This window comes from Augochlora pura, chromosome 3 (genome assembly GCF_028453695.1).
Source record: "Augochlora pura isolate Apur16 chromosome 3, APUR_v2.2.1, whole genome shotgun sequence".
Taxonomy (NCBI): Eukaryota; Metazoa; Arthropoda; class Insecta; order Hymenoptera; family Halictidae; genus Augochlora; species Augochlora pura.
In genome coordinates, this window is record NC_135774.1 from 16,376,142 (window position 1) to 16,398,552 (window position 22,411).

At 35.0% G+C, this 22,411-nt stretch overlaps 1 protein-coding gene across 1 annotated transcript in view; it reads left to right on the forward strand.

Moving 5' to 3' along the window:
- Window positions 1–640: 640 nt before the first annotated feature.
- Window positions 641–22,411, forward strand: part of LOC144479146 (pyrokinin-1 receptor) — a 61,006-nt gene continuing 39,235 nt past the window's right edge. The window contains exon 1 of the mRNA XM_078176357.1: window positions 641–1,858. Within this exon, the coding sequence (XP_078032483.1) occupies window positions 1,015–1,858 (844 nt within the window). The 5' untranslated portion in view covers window positions 641–1,014. The remainder of the gene's footprint in view (window positions 1,859–22,411) is intronic.

Below are 22,411 nucleotides of genomic sequence, written 5' to 3' on the forward strand. Positions count from 1 at the left end.
TTCAGCTGCATAATCATTATATATTTGGACAACTGATATAGTAAGCCTTGTTTGTTAAAAATTTTGTTTGATTCTTTGCATTAGTTTTTGTTTATATACTGATTATTACTGACATAATGATTTTTTTCATAAGTTAATGATATTTATTGTACAATATAATTTCTGTCGTTACTTATGACCTCTTTAGATCTTTATGATGTGAAAAACACCATTTTTTAAAAAGATATATGCGATATATCGAAAAATAAAATTACATTATCGGACAGAATTTTCCGGTGGATCTAATACATTTATTTAAATATATAGCGTCGAAGTCAAAGTTATACTAAACTCCAAATAGTTTCAAGAATCTCTGTAAGTAAAAACGGAAACAAAATCAGCTGTGTAGTGTCTGCCTACTAGTATTTCCCAGGAAAAAACTCATTTCTACTTACGACAGGTTTAACAATGTCGACTTATGGCCGGCTGAAACCGGCGAACAACCCACTGTGCGTCGGCCGAGGAGTCTCGCCAACAAAAAGGATCACTTTGACGACGACACCGGAGGACGGTGCCAGTGATGGTAGTTTGCGCAGAATCGCCGGTGACCGGCGTCTTGATCCGCGTCGGTCGCGCGCCGACAGTCGTGAATCGCACGGCGCCGGTGTCGGTTCGCCGTTTCGTAATTCCCGGTTTCGCGGTTCTCGATTCCTCCCTCGAAAACCCGGAATTGGTAAACCGGAGACACCTATAGCGACCAGTGAAGCGACCCGAAGCGAACTAGTGAAGTGAACAAAAAGAAGACCGGACCAGGTAGTGAGCCGCCAACACCGCTCGTGGAACGAAAAAAGAGACCAGTTTTCGATTGTGACCCTTAAATGGCCCGATCACGTTTGCCAGTCCTTCCCGGAGGCTCCCGATCGAATTGGATCAACCGTCAATGATGTAAGCCAGTTAGTTGTTCAATCAGGCAAAAGATGGACTGTGCTCGGGAGGGTGTCTTCTGATGGAGCGTAGGAGTTATCAGTGATCAGAATGGACGAGCCGGTGACGACGTCCTCTAGCAGCAGCTACCCTGGGACCCAGGACTACCTGCAGGACTACGCGTGGTGGTACAACGGCACTGGTTCCCATGACGATGACTTCTCGAAGGGTGATCAGAATCAGCTGAACAGTCAGGCCAGGAGAGACCCGCTTTACATCGTGGTGCCCGTGATCCTGATCTACGTGACCATCTTCGTGACCGGCACCATCGGAAACATCAGCACGTGCATCGTGATCGCACGCAACAAGTTGATGCACACAGCGACCAACTACTACCTGTTCAGTCTGGCGGTGTCAGACCTGTTGCTGCTGGTCTCTGGCCTGCCGCCGGAGATATACATGGTCTGGTGCAAGTACCCCTACATATTCGGCGAGGGGTTTTGTATTTTAAGAGGCCTGGCAGGCGAAACGTCTGCGAACGCGTCGGTTTTGACCATCACGGCATTCACCGTCGAGAGGTACGTGGCAATTTGCCACCCCTTCCTCGCACAGACTATGTCCAAGCTCTCCAGAGCTGTGAAACTTATCCTAGTCATCTGGCTCGTCGCTCTTTGCTTCGCTTTGCCCATGGCTTTGCAATTCGGTGTCGTGCAGCTGGATCAAGACCCTACCATGGTCAGCTGCACCATGAAGAAGGTCATCGTGCAGCACTCGTTCGAACTTTCCACGTTTCTGTTCTTCGTCGTGCCCATGAGTCTTATCACCGTGCTCTATGTTCTCATTGGCTTGAAGCTGAGGAAGTCGAACATGATGAAGAGGAGCCACGGAAGTGGGGAGGGTGGCAGCTGCAGGAACAACCCTGGAAGGTCATCCAGGAGGGTTCTGAAGATGCTCGGTAAGTGCTGGAATGTTTCTATTGGGTTTCTCGAGGATTTTCTTATAGTCTTTAAATACTTTATTGAATCATATATGTATTCTCCATTTTCATACAATACTTTTTGCCATCTTCCTGGCTTTGATTTGACGTGATTGACTTTTGATTAAAGTCATTTTTGACGTCTTTATTTGAAGCGAAGGTTTTGCCGTTTAAAAAATATTGTTTAGTAATAATCAACAAGTAGTAATCCGAAGGTGTCAGATCTGGAAATTATAGTACTTCATAATTGATGGTGATATTGTCTGGTAGAAACTAAAAAAAGAACGATTCCCTTAAAATCCCACTAAATAGACAGCATCACATTTTTTAAATAAATATTTATATTTTGGAAATACTTTGGGTCGGTTCATCTTTTTTACTACATGATCATTTGTGTTTAACATTTTTGTAGACAACTGATTTCTCATCCCCACTGACGATTCGCTTAAAAAATGGACGTTTGAGATTTTTCTTGACGTTTGAGAATATGCAGAACTCATTAGTTTTGAAATGAAACTAAAACATTTCACGTGATCGCAGTCGAAGTTAATGGATTTAACCTTTCAGCTATCTCAATACAATATACTTCAATCAATACCATTATTTTGTTTTTATCAACTTCAACTGACCGTCTAGAACGTGGTGCATCTTTAACATAAAAATTGCCGAAAGAAAATTTTACAAACCAGTTTTGGCACCGGCGTTCCGTCAATACATTTTCTCCGTTCACGTCAAATAATTTTTGTCTCGCTTGAACAGCATGTTTACCTCATCTATAGTAAAAACATAAAATATGCCGAAAATGCTGCTTGGCACCAAAGGAAAACTATTGCGCTAAATTGAACAAACTTGTTCACAAACAAAGCCTTACTATATCAGCTAGCAAAATATATAAAGTTCATGCGGTTTAAATGTAAAATTGACTGTGAAAAACTATAATTACGTTCTTTGTTGAGAAAAACGAAATTATTTTCCCTCATATAGCCTAATAGACGAAATTTCAATTGAATTTGTTTCTGCGGATGTTCTGTCCGCGTGTGCTTGATCTTCTAGGTAAGATCAGCATAAAATGATCATTTATATACTATGTTATTTAAAATTATTTAAAATATCTTGAGGTTTCATTTGGGAGAGTTCTCATGATCTGATCTTCAACTCATCGCTCGTATTATCGTATCTCCATCAATCTTTAGAAAGCATAACAGCTTCTTGTTAATGTTTCATTATTGAATAAACTATTCTGGGTTCCAATTTCGTTAGCTAAAAATGAAATAAATTTCTAGGGAAAGCTAGTGTCTCGAGTTTTTCAATTTCCAGAATTTTTTAACATTAAAAGTACCAGCGAGATGAAATGACCCCTTTCAAAATTTACTTTAAAATGAAGGAGAAACAAATCATACGCAAAAGTGTAATTAATTCATTATATTATATGTAAAAGTAAATATATATGTGTGATTATTTTATTAGAAATTAGAAATTATTTTACGAAATATTTCTTTTAATAAATTACGAATTTGTTTCTAAAAATTAATGTTTATTTTATAATGGATCAAATGACTCTTTATGGTACACATAGGTATACGTAAAGTGCTGAAACATTTAGTTTCTTACTCTGAAACATTTAGAAACTTAATCAGAAAATATATCGAACACAAGTAAAGTAAGTAAAGTAGAATACAATTAATAATGCAAAATATAAAATAGTACTTTATTGCGCTGTACAATACATTCCTTAAGCATAATTTTTCTGACAATTTCTATGCTACTATATCACAATCAATTGTCTGTTTCGGTAAATATTTTTATTAGTTAATATAAAGTTCAAAAATATTTTATATAAACGCCGCAATATTTTCTGTGTACGTGTATCTTTATGTTTACGTGCATGTACCATGAGTAGTCAAATGCATCGTTTTGCTGCTCGAAATCATGTTTTAGCTGCGGTGCTCAGGTGTCCCAAGGGGCTATACTGACAATAAGTTTTGCAAGGGAGGAAATTTTCTTCTAAAGTTTGCAGCGTTGCAGAAATGGAATTAGATTTTGTCGGCAGCATGGACGAGTTTGTCGAGAACCCGCTGGAAATATTAATCAAGAATTTTGAAGAAAGTTTGCGGTTTGGCGGATGGTATAGGAGAAAACTTTCGGCAAATATCTGCCACCTAGCAAATTAAATTTTCATGCTAAAATTGGTAGCACTTTTCGATCGGTTTCTATATTATTTCATTATTTGCTTTGCTCTGATATAAATGAATCAGAAAATGTCTACTCGGTTTGTGTTTCTTGCGGCTTTGCATTTCGCAGGAAGACACGCAATCCGCTAATGCTTAACAAACGATGAATTTCAATTGCCAAGCCGTTGTTACCCAACGACAAATTTCTCTATGCAAATATATTTTAATATATATTTCCCTATGTAGATATATTTTTTTGTATATTCCAAACTTTGTGCACGACTTTTTGCATCAATGTTACAAATTATAATTATAATTCCAATAGGGACGGGTCGATGTTGACAGTCTGTAGCGGCCATGTTGTTTTGAATGCGTCGATTAAATCTGTTGTTTCCAATTCAGTCGGTTATGCCAAATCACCATGGCAAGTTACACGATTGAGAAACACACCCAAATGATAAAATTGTATTATCAAAATCAGTGTTCGTTAGTAAAAATGTTGCGCGCGTTGCGCCCATTTTATGGTAGACGCGGTGGCCCTGCAAAGTCGACCCTCCAACGTTTGGTGGCCAAATTCTAGACGATCGACTCGGTAAATGATCAGCCAACACGCGTACGTCAACGGAAAGCCAGATCGGCCGAGAACATCGCCGCTGTCCGTGAAAGTGTGCAGGAGAATCCGAGGCAGTCAATTCCTCGCCGTGCACAAGAACTTGGTCTTTCGCAGGCTTCAACTTGGCAAATTTTGCGTCTGGATTTGGGCCTACACCTGTACAAGATCCACCTGACCCAGGAGCTCAAGGTTAATGACCACAGACAACGCTGTTTGTTCGCTGACTGGAATTGACCAACAAGATCGTGCGATTTAACCCCTCTAGACTCCTTCTTGTGGGGTTTTCTGAAGTCGCAAGTCTATACCAGTAAGCCACAATCGGCCAACGCTCTCAAAGTCAACATAGCCCAGGCCATCGCTCAAATTCAGCAAGAGCTATGCGGCAAAGTCATTGATAATTGGACCTCTCGGATACGTGCCACCGTGCAAAGCCGCTGGGGACATTTGAACGGTGTCATATTCCATATATATAATCGACCCGCTCTTACTGGAAAACCCTATATAAGATTTCATCTGTTCGAGCGAAAAGCGTAATTGATAAAAAGGATCAATAAGTAATATTTTTGAAAATATATTCTTTAAGAAACTCCACTGTACAGTAAATTGTAAGTAAGAAGATATATTTGCCACACTAAGATCAAAGGTTATACCGTTTCCTACAAATAAAATGCAAGGTTCGGAAGAAATGTCGTTTCAATATTCTCGAATACTATATTTTTGCGCAAAGTTGAATTGAAACCAACAATCATCACTTCCTGATGATTTGTTGGGATGATAAATGACCGAATAAAGAGACCAAAAATAACAGTTATGTTAAAAATTTACTAAGAAAAAACGTCGATAGAAAGTTGAGTTTAAATTACATAAATCGTTAAATTTTAAAGAAAATTTATCAAATGCAATGATTCAAAAAGATTGACTTTCATGTGCTATGGTTATATTTGATGATATATTTTATTTTATGAATTATCACAATAAAATTTCGGTTTCGATTAACCATTATAGATAACTAGAATGCTAAATCGTTACGGATAATCATTGTAATTGAAGAAAATAAGTTTTGCTTCTGGATAACTATCGCGAACAACAAGAAGTATTACATTGATTAAGAATAACCATGATCGATGATCAGAATTTTCTATCGCTTAACGGTAATCGATGTCGACAAATAACACTTTGTCTTCTCACAGTTACTTGCGTATTGAAGCATATTACAAAATAAGATGAAAAGTAGTTAAATTAAACTAGTAATTAAAATTTTTATGGAATGAAAATATTCCAATATATATATTGAATGCTTTTAAATATTTCAAGACCATGATTTCACTTACAAATTCACGCTCTGGTAATAATAAATGACCAACATCAAATTTTGTTCGTCGATAATGATTATTCGTAACAAATATACATATAGTTGTGAATATCATAATAGCTGTTGCTAACCGATGGTTATTGATACTATTGCGGATCTTCATGCAAAATACAAGTTTTCTACGTCGATTCTACGAAACAGAATTTAAATAAAAGTGAGTTGTTTATTTTAATAACTTTAATATATTGAAAATACTGTAACAGTATTATTAAATTCTCTATTATAGAATTCTATATAATACTAATTAATTCTATATAATATTTATGCTAATAATATTAGTAAATATACTTTTTTGGGGGGAGGGGGGGGGGGCAGGGAAGCGGAAAAATCTTCAGCAAGATACGCGGGATGGGCCGTGCATTCCCCAGGTTATGTGGAATTCTTACCCACTAAAAAACCGCTCCTCAACTCGCGACTTTGAACCCCCTCCCGGAACTGTTTATCACATTACTTCGTAAATATACTAATAATAATATTATACTTAATAATATTATAATCCAGCTACTCATTTTTCCAGTAAATGCATGAAAATCCACCGCCTAGTTATTACTAACCAAAATCATTTTAAACAATCCTGAACGGTTGTGCTTCATTTTGCTCTCGTTTTGGTTAGAACAGTTATGGTCTCTGCTCGAATACATAAGCAAATATTTCTGTATCGGCGCCCCATGGTTCGACGCCGAAAAAATTATTATTACTGTCTATTGTTATTGCGTGTACCGTTAGTCGCCAAGAAAAGAACGATTGTTCGTCTCGCAGCGGTCCTGGATATTTTCACGTTCGTCTCATTCGAACCCCTTTGAATTATTCCGCGAGAAAATTCAGTAAATCTCATCGATGCCGTACCTTCGGAAGCGTCGAGTCATGAGAAGCTATAACAGTTCGATTCACCGGCGAGTATACACTACATTGGTAATCCTGCTATACAGTCCACGCTCATTTCCATTTAAACGGACCCGAGGTCTTCGTTCTAAGACATCCGGGATTCTTTTGGGAGATTCCGCCCCTAACCCACCCTTGTCCCCCCCCGTTGAACTATACAAATTTTAACTGACCTGCTCCTTTGCGCGGGCGTTGTCGTCGACGTCATTCAGACCGCTATTTCCAGAAGATTGACTCCTCTTAATATTATTCATTTATGTGGGATACTCCAGATTGACTATAATACACGCCCCCAAATCAAGGCTACAGTTCCTCGTACAGTAATCCATATTTCGAGAATGATATCCGAACTGTTATGAAGGTAATTCTCGTCCGCTCCTCTTATCTTTTATATATATACTTTTGATTCTTGATAAATTAGATCACTCGGCACATGCATGTTCTATACATGCTTTTATATAGGGTCTGCAATTTTCACCCCTTTCGTTTAGTTATATTCGTCAAGTTTTACATATTTCTCTTTCAATCTTGAAAAACTATTATTTGATCCAATAATATGTTTACGGATTTTCTGTGATTTTATTTGATTCTAATTATGAACAACATGTGTCGAGTCTACATGATGCTGTTTATCTCTGTAACAGCATTATTGTTCTGCACGATTAGCATGTATTTTTATATTTATTGCTTTATTTATTTACCTATTGCTCTACAATATCTTGACGAACTCGTGATGAAGACTCTGACCAATGAGAGGCGAACTCAGCTAGAACGAGGCAGCTGAATAATTATCGTAAATGAAGAACTATGAAAGATTTTTAGTTTTGATACTCTCGTTTCAGTTACGTTGAAATATTTTCGAGAAATTCTGGAGCTCGATGTAAATCGTGTTACGCCCAACTCGCATGAATTAGCACTGAGTTCGTGCTTACATTCGGAAGACCATTCCAACAGTATGCCGCAGTAAATCTCGGGCAAACTGATGCAAATGTCTCTTCGAATGTCGTCCAAACATAACCGACGAGCACGTCACAATTAGTTCACGCGTTGCTCCACATCGTCACACTGTTCAACAACAGTCCATTTACTTCCGCGCGATAAGACATGCAAAACACAGAGATCATCGAATACATGCCAGGACAAGTGTGTCAATTACTCTGTGTCTATTAAAGTGACGTCCGAAGTTTTCGACGAATCAAATATCTAGTTTCTTTTACCTACATCGTACTTCTTGCTACATTTAATTTACGCGTTGATGTGTTTCATATAAGAACGAATTTTGTTATAAGCGAAATATACAGGGTGTCCCGCCGAAACCGAGTTACCTAAATGTCTGCTCCAACAGTGATGTTGCAAAAAACATTTTAGATGGAATTTAACTTATTATAGTGGATATTACGATATTGGAATTTGATCCAAAACATATTTTCTCGAAGTTGTATGTAATATAAGAATAATATAATATAATGATAAATGAATATACAAATGTAGAATATACATTCTTTTATTGCACCAATAAATTTATAATCATATACACTAATATAAAATTTACAGAAAATATTTGCATTCGGAATTATAAAATGTTCTTACGCAAAGGTAAGACAAATGGAGAACGTTGATGGGTATTTAAATAAAGTAAATAACAAAATAACGAAAATTTTTATTTATTATCAAAAGGAAGCAAAATGCCCTGTGGAAAAAAGTTTCTTATCATTGAATTATTAATATTTTGGTGCATTACCGCGTGCTCATATGTCACCTTTGAAACTTTCCACGACAATTTTATCATATTTCGAAGTTTTTTTTCAGTTCCTGCTTTTTCCTTGTGAGTCAATTTCTTAAATTTTGGCCAAATATTCTCGATTAGGTTCAAATTGGTACACTTCGCAGGCCACTTCTATACTGACCAGACCATAAAAGAAAAATTGCGTTATTTTCTATTTATTTTGTATTAGAACATTTTATAATCCTAAACGTGAATATTCTTTGTAAATTTTGTATAAGTGGACCTCGTACAGGCCAAAGCAAGATTATTTCTAACCCATGCCAAAATCAAGCATAAACGGATTTCGAAGCGTAATCTTTTCTTCGAATGATTCCTATTCGTCCTGCACGGGTTTAAATACATTGAGCATGTATAACGATTTGATCTTGAAATGATCTTTGTATCGAACGTGAGAACGAAACGTGGGATTGTCTGTCGGTATTCCAAGATTTAGTTTTCCAAGACAATGTTTGATGATGCGCCGTCAAAAGTCATTCAAGCGTGATGGTAAACATGTTATTTACTTGCACAGGTTTGTGCTCATCGCCTTCGCTATCTTGGGATAGCCACAGGCAGTAATTTCATGTTTCTCTTTCATGTTTGATGTCCAAGATCGTTTCAAGATAAAATCTTTATACATGCAGATTGTAATTTAACCTGGGCTACACGATGGAGTAAACGAAATAAACACTTTAATGCAAATTAACATCATGACCATGTAAACTTTGGAAAACATGACCTCGGTAAACAGACTACTTTGTGCATCGTATTATACATTTGTTGCTAGTCAAATTCCGCCTAAGATGTTTTTGTAACATCACTGTCAGAGAGGTTATTTTGGTAACCTGGATTAGATGGAACACATGCATAAAGCACATAATATGTAACCCTTATCACTCCAAGAACTGTACAGAACGCTGGAACGTCGGCTTAAGCTTGGCAGTATTATTACCGGTTGGAGTGATAAGGGTTAACGAAATGAGGAAAACAATTGATGGATAAATTACTGTTCTTGAAAATATGAATAGTTAATTTCTATGTGTCAGTTACCGAGGATTTCCTAATTACTGTGCGTCAATTCCAGCATACTGATCTAATTACTGTGCTTCAATTACTGAGATCAAATCTAAGTAAAAATAATTTTATTACAGAAATGTAAAAAGTGAAATATTCCATATTAAATTATGTAGCATTATTTATTGTACATATGTGCTTTAATACTGATGATATTATTAAAAAAGTATAGAATACTAAGGTTAGGTATAACGTGATGTTTGCATGAGAGTTGCTCGATAATCAAGGCATGCGGCGAAAAAACATGCAAAATTAATCCAGGTACAGTGCATAGTAATAAAAACATGACGCAAGGACTAGCGGTATATAAGCCTGGTAAAAGTGTTCAAAGTCGAAATGAACTTGGTATGCACGAATCGATAAGTTCTGCGAAGAAAACTTTTCCCACGAGTATTTCCCTTGGTATCTCCACTATTGGGGTGGTTACAAGGTTGAATGCGATTTACGATTCTAGCTATATCTCTCGGATTACCTTAAAGTCACCGACAATGATTTTATCGACACGACGTTAGCAATATATTATCGGCATTGTTATAATATAATTACGATATACGTTATATCGACACGTTTAAATCGTCGGCGAATGTTTACATCGACCCTCGTTTTACGAAAAGTAAACACTACTTTATGTAAAGTAGTGTAAGTACATTTTTTTAAAAAATAATATATGATACAATTTGTGATTAATGTGCTGTAAACTTCTATTTATAGCTAGTTAATATTTAATATAAAGTAACACAGAAATTAACTTTCTTAAAGTATTAGCAAATAATGTATTTTATATAATTATTTCTAACAAGTAAAATTATGTTATAATTTATATATGATTCTGTATAATTTATAATAATCGACTAATCAATGTTAAGAAATCTATATTTTGTACGTATAAGTATCAACTTAAATTGCTTTACCTTTCTTAGAATCGTCGTGTAATGTATGACAATTAATAAAAATGTTGATTAATAAAATAATAACAAACATATCTTTGTTGTTTCTATTTTCACATTTTTTATTGACAAAGTGTCAATAATAACATTCGTCGATAAAATAAGAGTTGATGTAAACGTTTGTCGATGATTTCAGAACGTAGATATGTAAACAATGTTATTTATATTTCTCCTAATCCATTCAACAGAAAATCATTTTAAAAAATTGTGAAGCTTCTATCCTCTTAGATACACATTCGAGAATTTTTTCAGATTTTTCGATTGCAAATCCGGTTTTTAGAGAATCAAGAAATATTTAAATTTTCGATTTTATATTGGCATTGTAAAGAGACATCTTTTATATTTTTACAGATCTTGACTTTTGTTCTAGTCAGTAACATATAATTTTGCCCAAAGTTTCTAAATGTGAGTACGCATTTGAGAAAATTATTTTTCCTCATATTCTATTAAAAACTCACACATTCGATACATGTCTCTCATTAAATGTTTCTTTCATTAAGCGAATCAATGCATCTGTTTAAAATTTTAAGTATATATTTTGAATTAATTGCGTGTATAAATGGTAACGGACGTTGTTGGTAAGTTAATTTTATCGAAACGCATATATTTTCGCTTTTCCGGCCAGGTTCCGGTCTCTTCTTTTTATACTGTTAAGAAGTACATATCGAGCGATGCCCCAGGGTTTTATGAGTCGCTTCTGGGAATTTATGTTGCTTTTGTTGAATACCTAGCAGAACGATTTGAAGGTCTTGCTTCTCAATGAAGACAGAGAGTTAGAGAAAGACCACAAGCTAGTAAATAATACTAATTACAAAGTAATTCTCAATTTTAGCAAACGGAAATTTGATTTTAATCATACCTTGGCTAGCTTTCAAGTGAAATAGTGCAATGGAAACAATTTCTACAAAACAAATGTTCTTGCGGATAGTAATTTTTTAAATTTCTGACTCAAGGTTTGATGTGTTTTTACCATGACACTGTTGATATACTTGAGAAACGGGTTGCAAATAAAGATAACAAAATACTAAAATAATTCTTTTCAAAACAAAAAAATAATTATGGTATTCACAAAACACGTCTAAATTACAAAAAATAAGTAATATAATTGAGTAATTCGGTTACTGTTTATTCAGTTATAGTACCAAGCAACAGAATTGTTTTCTCGAGAGAAAACTTTTTCCTCGAAGTGTCAGCTTGATGTCTCTACTGTGGAGTGATCACACGGTTGATCGTTATTTACGCTTACAGCTCTATTTTGTTCAATAGAAAATTGTGAAAAAAATCATAGAGCTTCTATCCCTTTAGATACACAGTTGAGAATTTTTTCAGATTTTCCGATTGCAAAATCAATTTTTAGAAAACCACAAAATATTTAAATTACCGATTAATTTTCTGATGTTCTGTTTACCGATAACCTTAAGAGAATATTTCTAACAAACGTTGGTCAGTATTTATTTTTCTATATATGCTAATATAAAAGCTTGCGAAAAAGATTTTTGTTTATAAACAGTAAAGAATTTTTTAAATGTTAATAGATACATATTTGTGACCTCATAATATCCTAGTTGATGTTAAAACTGTTTCAATGACCTATTATAGTCTGAAGCTTGAAATAATAACAAAGTAATATCAGCCATAAAAAACGAATTCCCAGGCCACTGTGCTTCGAGCGGATTTTCTTTTCCCTTAATTCCTCAGTGGCAATAATTGATCGCAAAGCAAAATTTTGCGGCTCGATACAAATATCCATGTAATTAGAAAAAATCGCCCGTAGCTTGCTACCAATTGACTCAATGATATCTAAGATCAGGTGCGGAGCTAATCAGATACGTACATAAAATTAGCGCCGTGTGGGAACGGAATGTTACTTCCTTCTTTTGTGACGTGTCTGCTTCGGAAGAGTGGGAACTTTTAACGAATTTCGTGACAACGTCCTCAAACTTTTAGCAATGTCGAGCCAGAGCAATGAAACTTTCTTGTAATTATAACTGAAACATTGCAGAATATGTATAACAAACATAGGACAGAGAATTTTACTTTGAAAATATCATATTGAAGCTGTTCTTTCTATCAGAACTTGTTGAATGTTATTTCTTAATATGTACGTAAGGGTAAAAGTACCTATTATGAAACACTGTCCACATTGTGACCCCTTCTTGAAACAATATAACAAACAATACAATAAAAAATAGATAGAGAATATGAAACTCTACTGAAATGTATTTCTATCACAATATATTCTACTCATAAATTCACTCAAGCAAGTATTGTTATGTAACAATCAGATGTAAAAAACATTTCTAAGGAATAACATACTATGAACATACTGTGAGCATCAGTGTTTCCATTGTCCCCATTTATGGAACAACGTCAGTGTTTCATATGTCAGATATATTATTAAATGGATCCGGACCACTATTTTGCAAACCGTTGATGATACCGAAAAATGTTTGAAATAAAAATGGAATATCTTTTGGAGGTATATAAGTTTATATTAGTAAGAGTTTTCTAGATCGACGCATCTTCTAGCATTTCTAGATCCACGTAAAGAAGCTATGAGGTCAACTTCATTTATCTAAATGGAATCGTTTTTGTTACACCAATCGATGCATCTACTTATCTTCTATAAAAAGAATACACAGCGCTTATTGCGAAAATTCATTGGTTTAAAAGATATTTTAATTTTAGTGATGCAGAGTGCATTCAAAGTAGGCTATTGAAGTTGCTATTCCATGATGCGACCTTCAGTTTGTGTGCAGAGATTTACGCGTCTCTAAAAGATCTTTTAACGTATTCCATTATTTCCATAAAAGTTTCCATGGAAATTGTATACATCGTATGATAAATATTAGTATAACATAATATAATTTAATATAATGTAATATACGACACGATGCGATGCGATGCGATGCGATACGATACGATACGATATGATACAATATAATACAGTATGATATGATATGATATAACATATATAATATAATATAATAATAATAATAATTTAATATATTATATAATAATACATCAGCCGGAGTTATGCAGTTCTGTACGTACATTATTTTTCAGGTATCGCCAGCAGAACAAAATATTTTAGTAGCGACAGGTATTAGTTATTGAAACTTATTATATAAAAAATAAAATATTAAATATAGAATATAAAAATAAACTTAAAATATATTCTAAACCAATTAACTTCTGCAATAAATGTACTTAGTACTTTTTACGTAAAAAAATAACAAGTTGCACCGATTAGTGCAACAAAAACTAAGTTACTCCGTTTGAATAAAGGCAATTGACCTTTACATTTCCTTCATGTGCTCCCTAAAACTAACTTTTGTTTGAAACGTTTTTCAGTATTACCAACGGTTTTTAAGATATTCCTCTGGATCGATATAAACTGGTGACCATGTGTGTATACATATACATGCGTGTGTTTATATGCGTGATTATATGAGGTTCCGTCGGAATCTCTGTGCGGTGAAGTGCTTATTAAAAAGAAAATGAAGAGCAACAAATAATAAAACAGAGAAAGGCAGGCTGTAGGAGAGGAACTGCAGGGATAAAAGATACAAGTTAGCCAATGAGAGTAAAAGATTATAGGAAAAGATGATCGAGATGCAAAAAGGAATTAGAAAGGTATTAGTAGTTCAGGTGTACACTGTTCATATTATACACTTTCAAGTATACACATGTATAAGTTTTTTATTAACGAATATAATGAAATTAAACACAATATTAATTGTTTATCTAAAACCTTTCCGTATAAATTAAGACATAGTAATAAAAAACATATCTTACACTTTGTAAACGGTTCAAATTGATGTTTACAATTTATGATATATGCAAATCTGTTGTTTGTAGAGGGAGAAATTCCCGTTCCGAAATAGGAACGTGAATAAGTAACACGGGGACATGGTCCAAAAACGATATTCCATAATGATACATGCTCGTAATGCATTGCTTTACGCGGAATGTTTTTTATTCGTATTAAATAAATGTTACAAAATTGTAATGAAATTGATAATAATCTTACGTCCCCGTAAATAGCGTTCCATAATAGGTACCTTCATCTTACATTTATTTTTCTATGATTTTAACCCTTTGCACTCGAATGGTGACTCTGAGGCACCACTAAAATTATTTTATTACGTTCGAAAATAATTTTTATAACAATAAAGTTTAGATTTGAAACATTGCTGAGTAGTGAAACTGTAGCTACGAGTCCCAAGGATCAATTTCGTACGTATGAAAGTGCACTCTTTATTGCATAGAACAAGAATACTGCGAGCCAGGAAAATTATTTCACATTTACAGTTAAAATGGCTTCGAGCGCAAAGGGTTAATATTATATCTGATGGCAACATTTCGATAGATTTTTAAGAACTGCAATTTACTCGAAAGCATGTTTCGTTCATTATTTATTTCGTACAGAAATAATAGCAAAAGACAACAAATCATAAAATCATGTGAAATATATGAAATGGCGTCGATCATTATAAATAGTAATTTTTAAAATATCATACCTCTTGAAACATATTGTTGAACAATCGAGGTATAAAACTAGTAACAAAAATGTAAATTTAATAATATAATAATAATGAAAATCGCAGAATAGCAGATATCGAAAATAATATTTTTTGCTCCCATTTCTAAAAATCTATGAAAAATTAAATTATTCCAAAAATCAAGTATCAGTTTTGTAGAGCCGAAAGAGATCTTTCGAATAGCTTACTCACTTTGCTAATTAATGCACGAGAACAAAAATTCTACGAATTTATTCGCCAACTCATTATATTTATTTAAATATACGGCGTAGCGGTCAAAATTACCCACTGTTGACCAGTCTGTGTAAACACACTCCGAAGAATCGCCAAGATGTGGCGTGCTGGCACGAGCGACTCGGAAACGTTATTTCAGATTCAATGGGAGTAGAAGGAACATTCCTGAATGACAGTGACGGAATATGAAATCACAACGGAGTATTATTAATCTCTTGTTCCGAGGTTGATGCTGCCCGCGGATCGCGTCCACGTTTGGAAATTTTATTAAGAGATTTACATGTGTCCAACGACGACACCAACGGGCACAGGCTTGATCAAAGATTGATGAACACGCCGGTCTTTGAATAATTTCGAAAGTAGACAATAGGTCGCGGGTTGTTCCACGAATACGTAATGAGACTTTATTAACCTTCGAACCACTGCACTAGCCGCGTGCTCGTAATTATTCCAATGACTTATGTGCCAACACAGATGCGCGGATTTTTCCTCTTGAAGTAGAACGTAGTATGAATCGGGGAGCTGAATTTCGATGCTTGATTTCCGATTGATCGATACCTCTGTTTACTACGCTCGTATACGTTCGCCGATTTCAGCGACGCGTTCACTCGGTGTAAAATATATTCGGACACCTTTGAGAACGATATAACGTTCTTTAAAACTAGTTTACTGTACAATGACTTAAACGATTTGTTTGCAGGTTTGCTACTACTTGCAGTGACAAGAAAATAAAAGACTATAGTATTTTTAAGTTTCACATCTGATTCAGCCTAGGATAAGTATGTCAATTACTATGTCTCCCTCCGGTTATTGTGTTCTTCATATAATTTTACTGATGTTTAAATATAATATTAACAAATTAGAGATATCGAATTAGTTTTTAAATAAAATTTAATCTGTAATTTTCATAGTTGAATTGAAACTTTAACTTCTTAAGCATTTCTTTTCATAATCTCATCGAAACATTCTAGAAATACGTTGCAAATTAAGACGAAAAAGATACAGAAATGATGTTTAGAAAACAAAAAAATAAACGATTCTATTCATAAAATTTGTTTGAATTATAGAAAATAAATAATAGACTTGTTGACTATTGTTTCAAATTTAATGTAATTCAGCAACTGATACAACACGTCCTGTTGCTATTGTTGTGCACTGTAACTGGGTTAATATTACATGGCTTTTTCGAGGCAAAAAATCACTTTGCTTTTGATTAAGATGATTCACGCTTGCTTTTATATTAATATACTTTTCACCAGAAAGATATTCATTTGATGTGGCGAAAATTCGTATGAATGATTAAGTAATCAACTCATGACTGCGTTTCCATGTTGGAATTCATACAATGTGATTTCAAAAATTTCATGCTGGATGAATGATTAATGATCGCGAGCTTTATGCGTTTGCAATAACTTTGATCTTTGGAGGATTATTAAATCTGCAGCCATGCTTCCACGCTTTGCAGAAAATTATTTCGCCATCTTTGTGGTCGTGTGATAACTAGAACTGCTGATTTGACAAATTTATGATTGCTAAGAGAATTACAGACAGTGTGCATTATTTTCAATCTATCGAATCTGTTGAAAATTAAATTTTAATTTGAAGTGCTTTACACAATTGTTGCAAATTTGTTTACAAATTTTAACTTCAAATTATTCTCTAAGTTTAACTATTTCGTCACAACTCATTTGTTGTCTTTTCACGCAATAGCTGTTTAATTAATTCAGTGACATTATTTCCCACCAGCTTATCGTGGATATAAAAATGTACATAACCTATTTCTACCATTCGGTGTCTTTTGACACCAAAAGGATTTCATAATAGTGTTCAATTTTAACCATTCGCGATCGAGTGATGACTCTGATACACCATTGAAATTGTTCCTTTACGTCCCAAGACAATCTTCATATAAATAAAGTTCAGATTTAGAAAATTGTTAAGTAGTGAAACTGATGAAAATAAGTAGTGAATCTATTTCGTATTCACAAAAGCGCATTTTATTAAATAGAATAGAAATACTACAAGCTAGAAAAATTATTGCAGATTTACACTTAAAATGGCTTCGAGTGCAAAGGGTTAAATAATTTTACATATCAACACCATTTTGTGACATAAGATCGATTATAATCACATTAGATAATCCCTGTTTCAGTTATAACAGAAAATACAGGAGTTGTAGCATAACTTTGATATTCGCTTTCTTTCCGGCATGTTGTATAATGCAGGTCATTGCAGTGTTTTGTTTTTAAAAGATTGAATAACGCCTTTTGTTCTCCAATTCTGATAGTGAGTTCAATACATGTGAATTTTGTTTTTATATATATGTATCTATATAAATTATTGTGGAGTAATTAGTGATTTGTAAAAGCTGTAGTATTGAATAAAGAAAAACTTGTATTACAATACTATTATTATAATTATTGTTGGCTTAATAACATTATTGTGCTTGATCATCTTTCTAATAAAAATGAAAAGATGAAAAGGATAATTCCTTTTATTATTGCTCCTATTGAGATAAGGCATATTTAATTACATGCGTATATTATATATTCATATCTTGCAGATTGATGAATTAATCTAGAATTTACAGCCTAATTAAGTAGTGTTTAATAAATTCATATAGTAGAATTTGTTAGTTAAATTTGCCTGTAAGTAATATTCACATAATCAAATTACACACTGATGAATTAGAAACATTGGCAGACTTAACATAATGCAATTATATTTTACAATAATCCTTTAATTTTCTCGTGACAACAGGAAATGGACTTGCATCACTTTCAAAATAAATGATCCAAATATATCGTTGAAATTATCTATATATAACTAACTATTTAAAAAACACATAAGTTTCGGAAGACAATAAGTATAAACAAAATCGCGGCAGAAATAGTGTTCCAAACCTTCGTTTGAATGTGAAACACACAAGCCCTTGTTACAGTTTCGACGCCGCCACGAATTATTGCAAATCACTCTATAAAAGTGCTCCAGACACACGAACAATTAAGGATCGAGCAAAGAAAAACGTCTAAAAATATATCAGCCGCGTTTCAGTAGCAATTTACGACACGTTGTTGGGATCGCGCGGAAAATTACATCCGGTTTCGCTTAATCAACTTGGACAGCATGAATCAGTGGCAATTTAACGTCTGCCGGTGCATGTATCCAGTTTTTCCCGGAACCGTTTTATTCTCACGCCATTGGGCATTTCAAGCGATTATGCTAAGCAAATCGCTCATGTGTAGAAACACCGAGCGCAAAACAATTTAGCCCGCGATCCAGGTACGGTGTCGCCCTAAGGAGAGAAAAAAAGGAAAATTAATAGACAGCTCGTCATTATTGTACACAGTCGGAGGAAGTGATTGCCATGCATTTGCCATATTGTAATTAGCCTGGCGGCCTTTGGAAATGTACAGGAGGTGGCAGAGAACTGCGGGAAGATCGATCGCGTGATTTACGACGCGCCGATAATTATGAAGCAATAATCGCGGTCTATAATCAGCGTCGTTCCGCGTTCACGATTCGTGTAACGAAATTATAACGCGTTCGAGACGGAAGCTTTCTTATTTAATGCAGAACGGGTCGACAGAAATGCTTGACCAATTAACTGGCAACACCTCGTGCGCGTCTGGAATCTGAAAGACGCGAAATGACATCGATTTTATCGCTCGACGACCATGCAAACTGTCTACGGAGGTCGGTTCGTTATGTAAGGCGAACTTCCTGTTATGGACACGCGAAGTGATCTCCATTTTGATCGGGAAATCGCACGAAAAGAACAGTCCTCGACGAGAATCGATTCGATATCGGTTCTGCCATTATTTCGAGCCTATTGACAGCTTTTTCCGCATTACCGAGCCGAGCACGTGCTCGCCTGACACGTGATTTATGTTCGCAGGATACCTGAGATAAGATAGATCGTCTTATTATTTATTCGAGGGATCGCAATCGATTCTGCCGCGACAGTTTCGGTTATTTCGAAGAGATTCTCCGCTTACACCATCCAGCAATTACCATGCAAAGAATAGTTGGCTAACTGCGGATCTTTATGGAGAATAAACATTTTCTAGATACATTCGAAATCCGTCGCTTTTACGTGATCGGGCCAGTCTTTACAGGAATTCTATATGCCCATCGTAAAAAGTGATTGGTCCATTGAAAATGTAGAACTAAAAATATTCAGTTACTAATAGAACATTGACTCCTACGCTGTATGTTTAAATAAATATACAATGTATGGAGAAAATCTTTTACGATACGCTAAAGTTATAATATTTGAACACACTTTAAAATCCAGTAACGCTTTCAACCCTCTTACTGCCGAAGAACAATATATCGTTGTTGACTACTCTTAAAGAAATATTGTGCTCTTAATATTTTTACTAAATAATAATTGCATTTCTTATTTCCCTCCCCTTCATGAATTTGGTAGCTATCAGATTCTGCAAAATTCTTGCCATTTCTTTTCGAAATTTTATCAAACTTCATGAAACGAGTTTTCTACATTTCCTTCGGATACTCACGACCCTTTAGGTCAGCACTAAAAGAGTTAAAACTAGGCTAAACAACTTAGATTTTGTTTAATTTATAGAGGGACCAGTCTACTAGATCGTAATTATGGCAGACAAATGTTTTCAAATAAAAACTTTAATTTGGACGATGGAACCGGACGATAAAAATGACGATGCGAATTTTGTTTCTACGCTTTATATGCAAACAAGTTGTTGCTAAGATTGGTTTATTGCTTAATTTTCCATAAAGATAGCTTCCTCAGAAGTTCGTCCGATATAATTGGAAAATACAAAAATCGTCTGGAAGATATATTTCGAGTGACTTAAAGAAATGACTCTTCTTTCAGACGTTGAAATGATGTCCAATTCGGGACGTTTTTAAGACGTCTTTTATAGGACATCTGTTTTTGGACGTCTTTAAGACACTTTAAGGGCGTTCTTTTAATGTCTGGTATAAGACGTCTTAAAAACGAACACTTTAAGGCGTAAGATGTTCAGACTTAAAATGGACATCTTTAAGACGTCCAATGTTTATTGAAATTTACATGTGACGTATGCATGACTCTGTATTCCCATAAAATGAATTGTGCCATAGAAAAAGAAAAAAAAAGGAAAAGGTAAAGGTTTCTATTAATGGATACAATGAGAACACTTTATTCACGCCGACTGCTTTCGCTAAATATCAAAATTCGACTAACGCTCTCCTTGGGCAGAAGTTGTAACACCTGCCACTTCAATTGTTTTCCAGTGCGTTCTATTGTTTCTAATGAAGTCAGGCATCGTCCCTCACCACGCACCCAAATAGCTTGCACTATAAACGAATGCTAAACTTGTGTAAAATAGAGATATAAAACTACACCGATCGTAAATAAATATAATAATTTCTAAATGTCGAACTTCTCGAGATGTTGAGACTTTTATTTGATTGCGTACAGTTTTCACGACCGAGTTTAACGAATTGTCGAAGTTCGTTTTTAAATTCAGAGTCAGACGATATATCAAAACATTTGCAAACTTCCAAGAAAACTGATTCATCGATCTCTAACATGTCGCTTGGCTAGCTCAGGAAATGTTATGTCCAGGAAAACATGCCGCTGATTTACGAACCACGATCTAATTACAATTTTGTTTATTTGAAAAAATCAAAATTTTATCCAGGAGAGTGTTAGTGTTTACTACACTATACGTATAAAAAAGAAGTATGCACTTATATGCTTTGAAAACACCGAAAGAAGTGACCTTGAAAATTTTCAGCAGAACACCCTATATAGATCTTGCAGATGTCATGAAGATTTTTCACGAAACCACGCCGCATATAAATTGTTAAAGCTGACTAGACGATGCAAATTAACATCGACGACTGTGAAAAAACCGAAAAAAGTGACGTTGAAGAACAACTAGTCTATGCATCGTATTCATCCCTTGATATTAGTCAAATTCCATATACAATATCTCGTAGATCTTTTAGAGATGAGAAACGAGATCGTCCTAGTATTTTTCATTCGCAGTGATTTTCGAGAGGAATGATCATAATGATCTAGTGACAATGTTTTCAATGCTACATCTAAACAGACGGTCGCTATATTTCCGGGAACGCATTATTATTTCAAAAGATGGATCGCAAACTATAACTTAATTATAATCTCATTCATTTGTAAAATAGCAGTTTAATCCTGGATAAAACGTCGTCTCCCATTAAGATTTTCCATAAAATCGCGCGTCCTGTAAAGTGTCGGAGAACGATTCCGTCAAAGCGGCCACGGTACGTAATCTCGGTAACTCGCATGCTATTTTCTATTGAAACGCATGTTGCATTTGATCGCTTACACTGCGAACAGCCTTTTATGTAATTCACAGTAATAACTGTCCAGGAATATTAGTCGATTTTAGGGATGAAAAACGAGTTCGTTCGACTATTTTCCGTTCCCAGTGGTCTTCTAGAGGAATCATCGTAACGATCTAGTGACAATGTTTTCAACAGAAAGAAAGTCGATATGAAAGCTCCAATAAGGAACTCCATCCTTTCCGAAACTCAAACAGCAATTTCATTCCTCACTTTTCCCCCTATCCAGCGTTACATCTGGACAGACGGCCGCCATATTTCCGGGGACAATTATTATCTCAAGCGATGGGTTAAGCTGCTCTTTATAGCCTCCCACGCCCCTTCAAATGTTCATAAAGTCTCTCACGTTTTCCGACATTTATTCGCAGAAGTATATTTTTATCGTCGTCATCCTTACTGAGTCGCATGTCAAAAGAATTCAGTCTCAAAGAGCTGTCTAATAAGTGAATAAAAGTAAATCGCCGTCAAATTCTACGAGTAAGTATTGGGTTGGCAATTAAGTGATTGCGGATTTTGTTAATAGATAGTGTAGGGGGAGGAGTCGTGCGTGAACACCTCCGGAACTAATATTCCGCG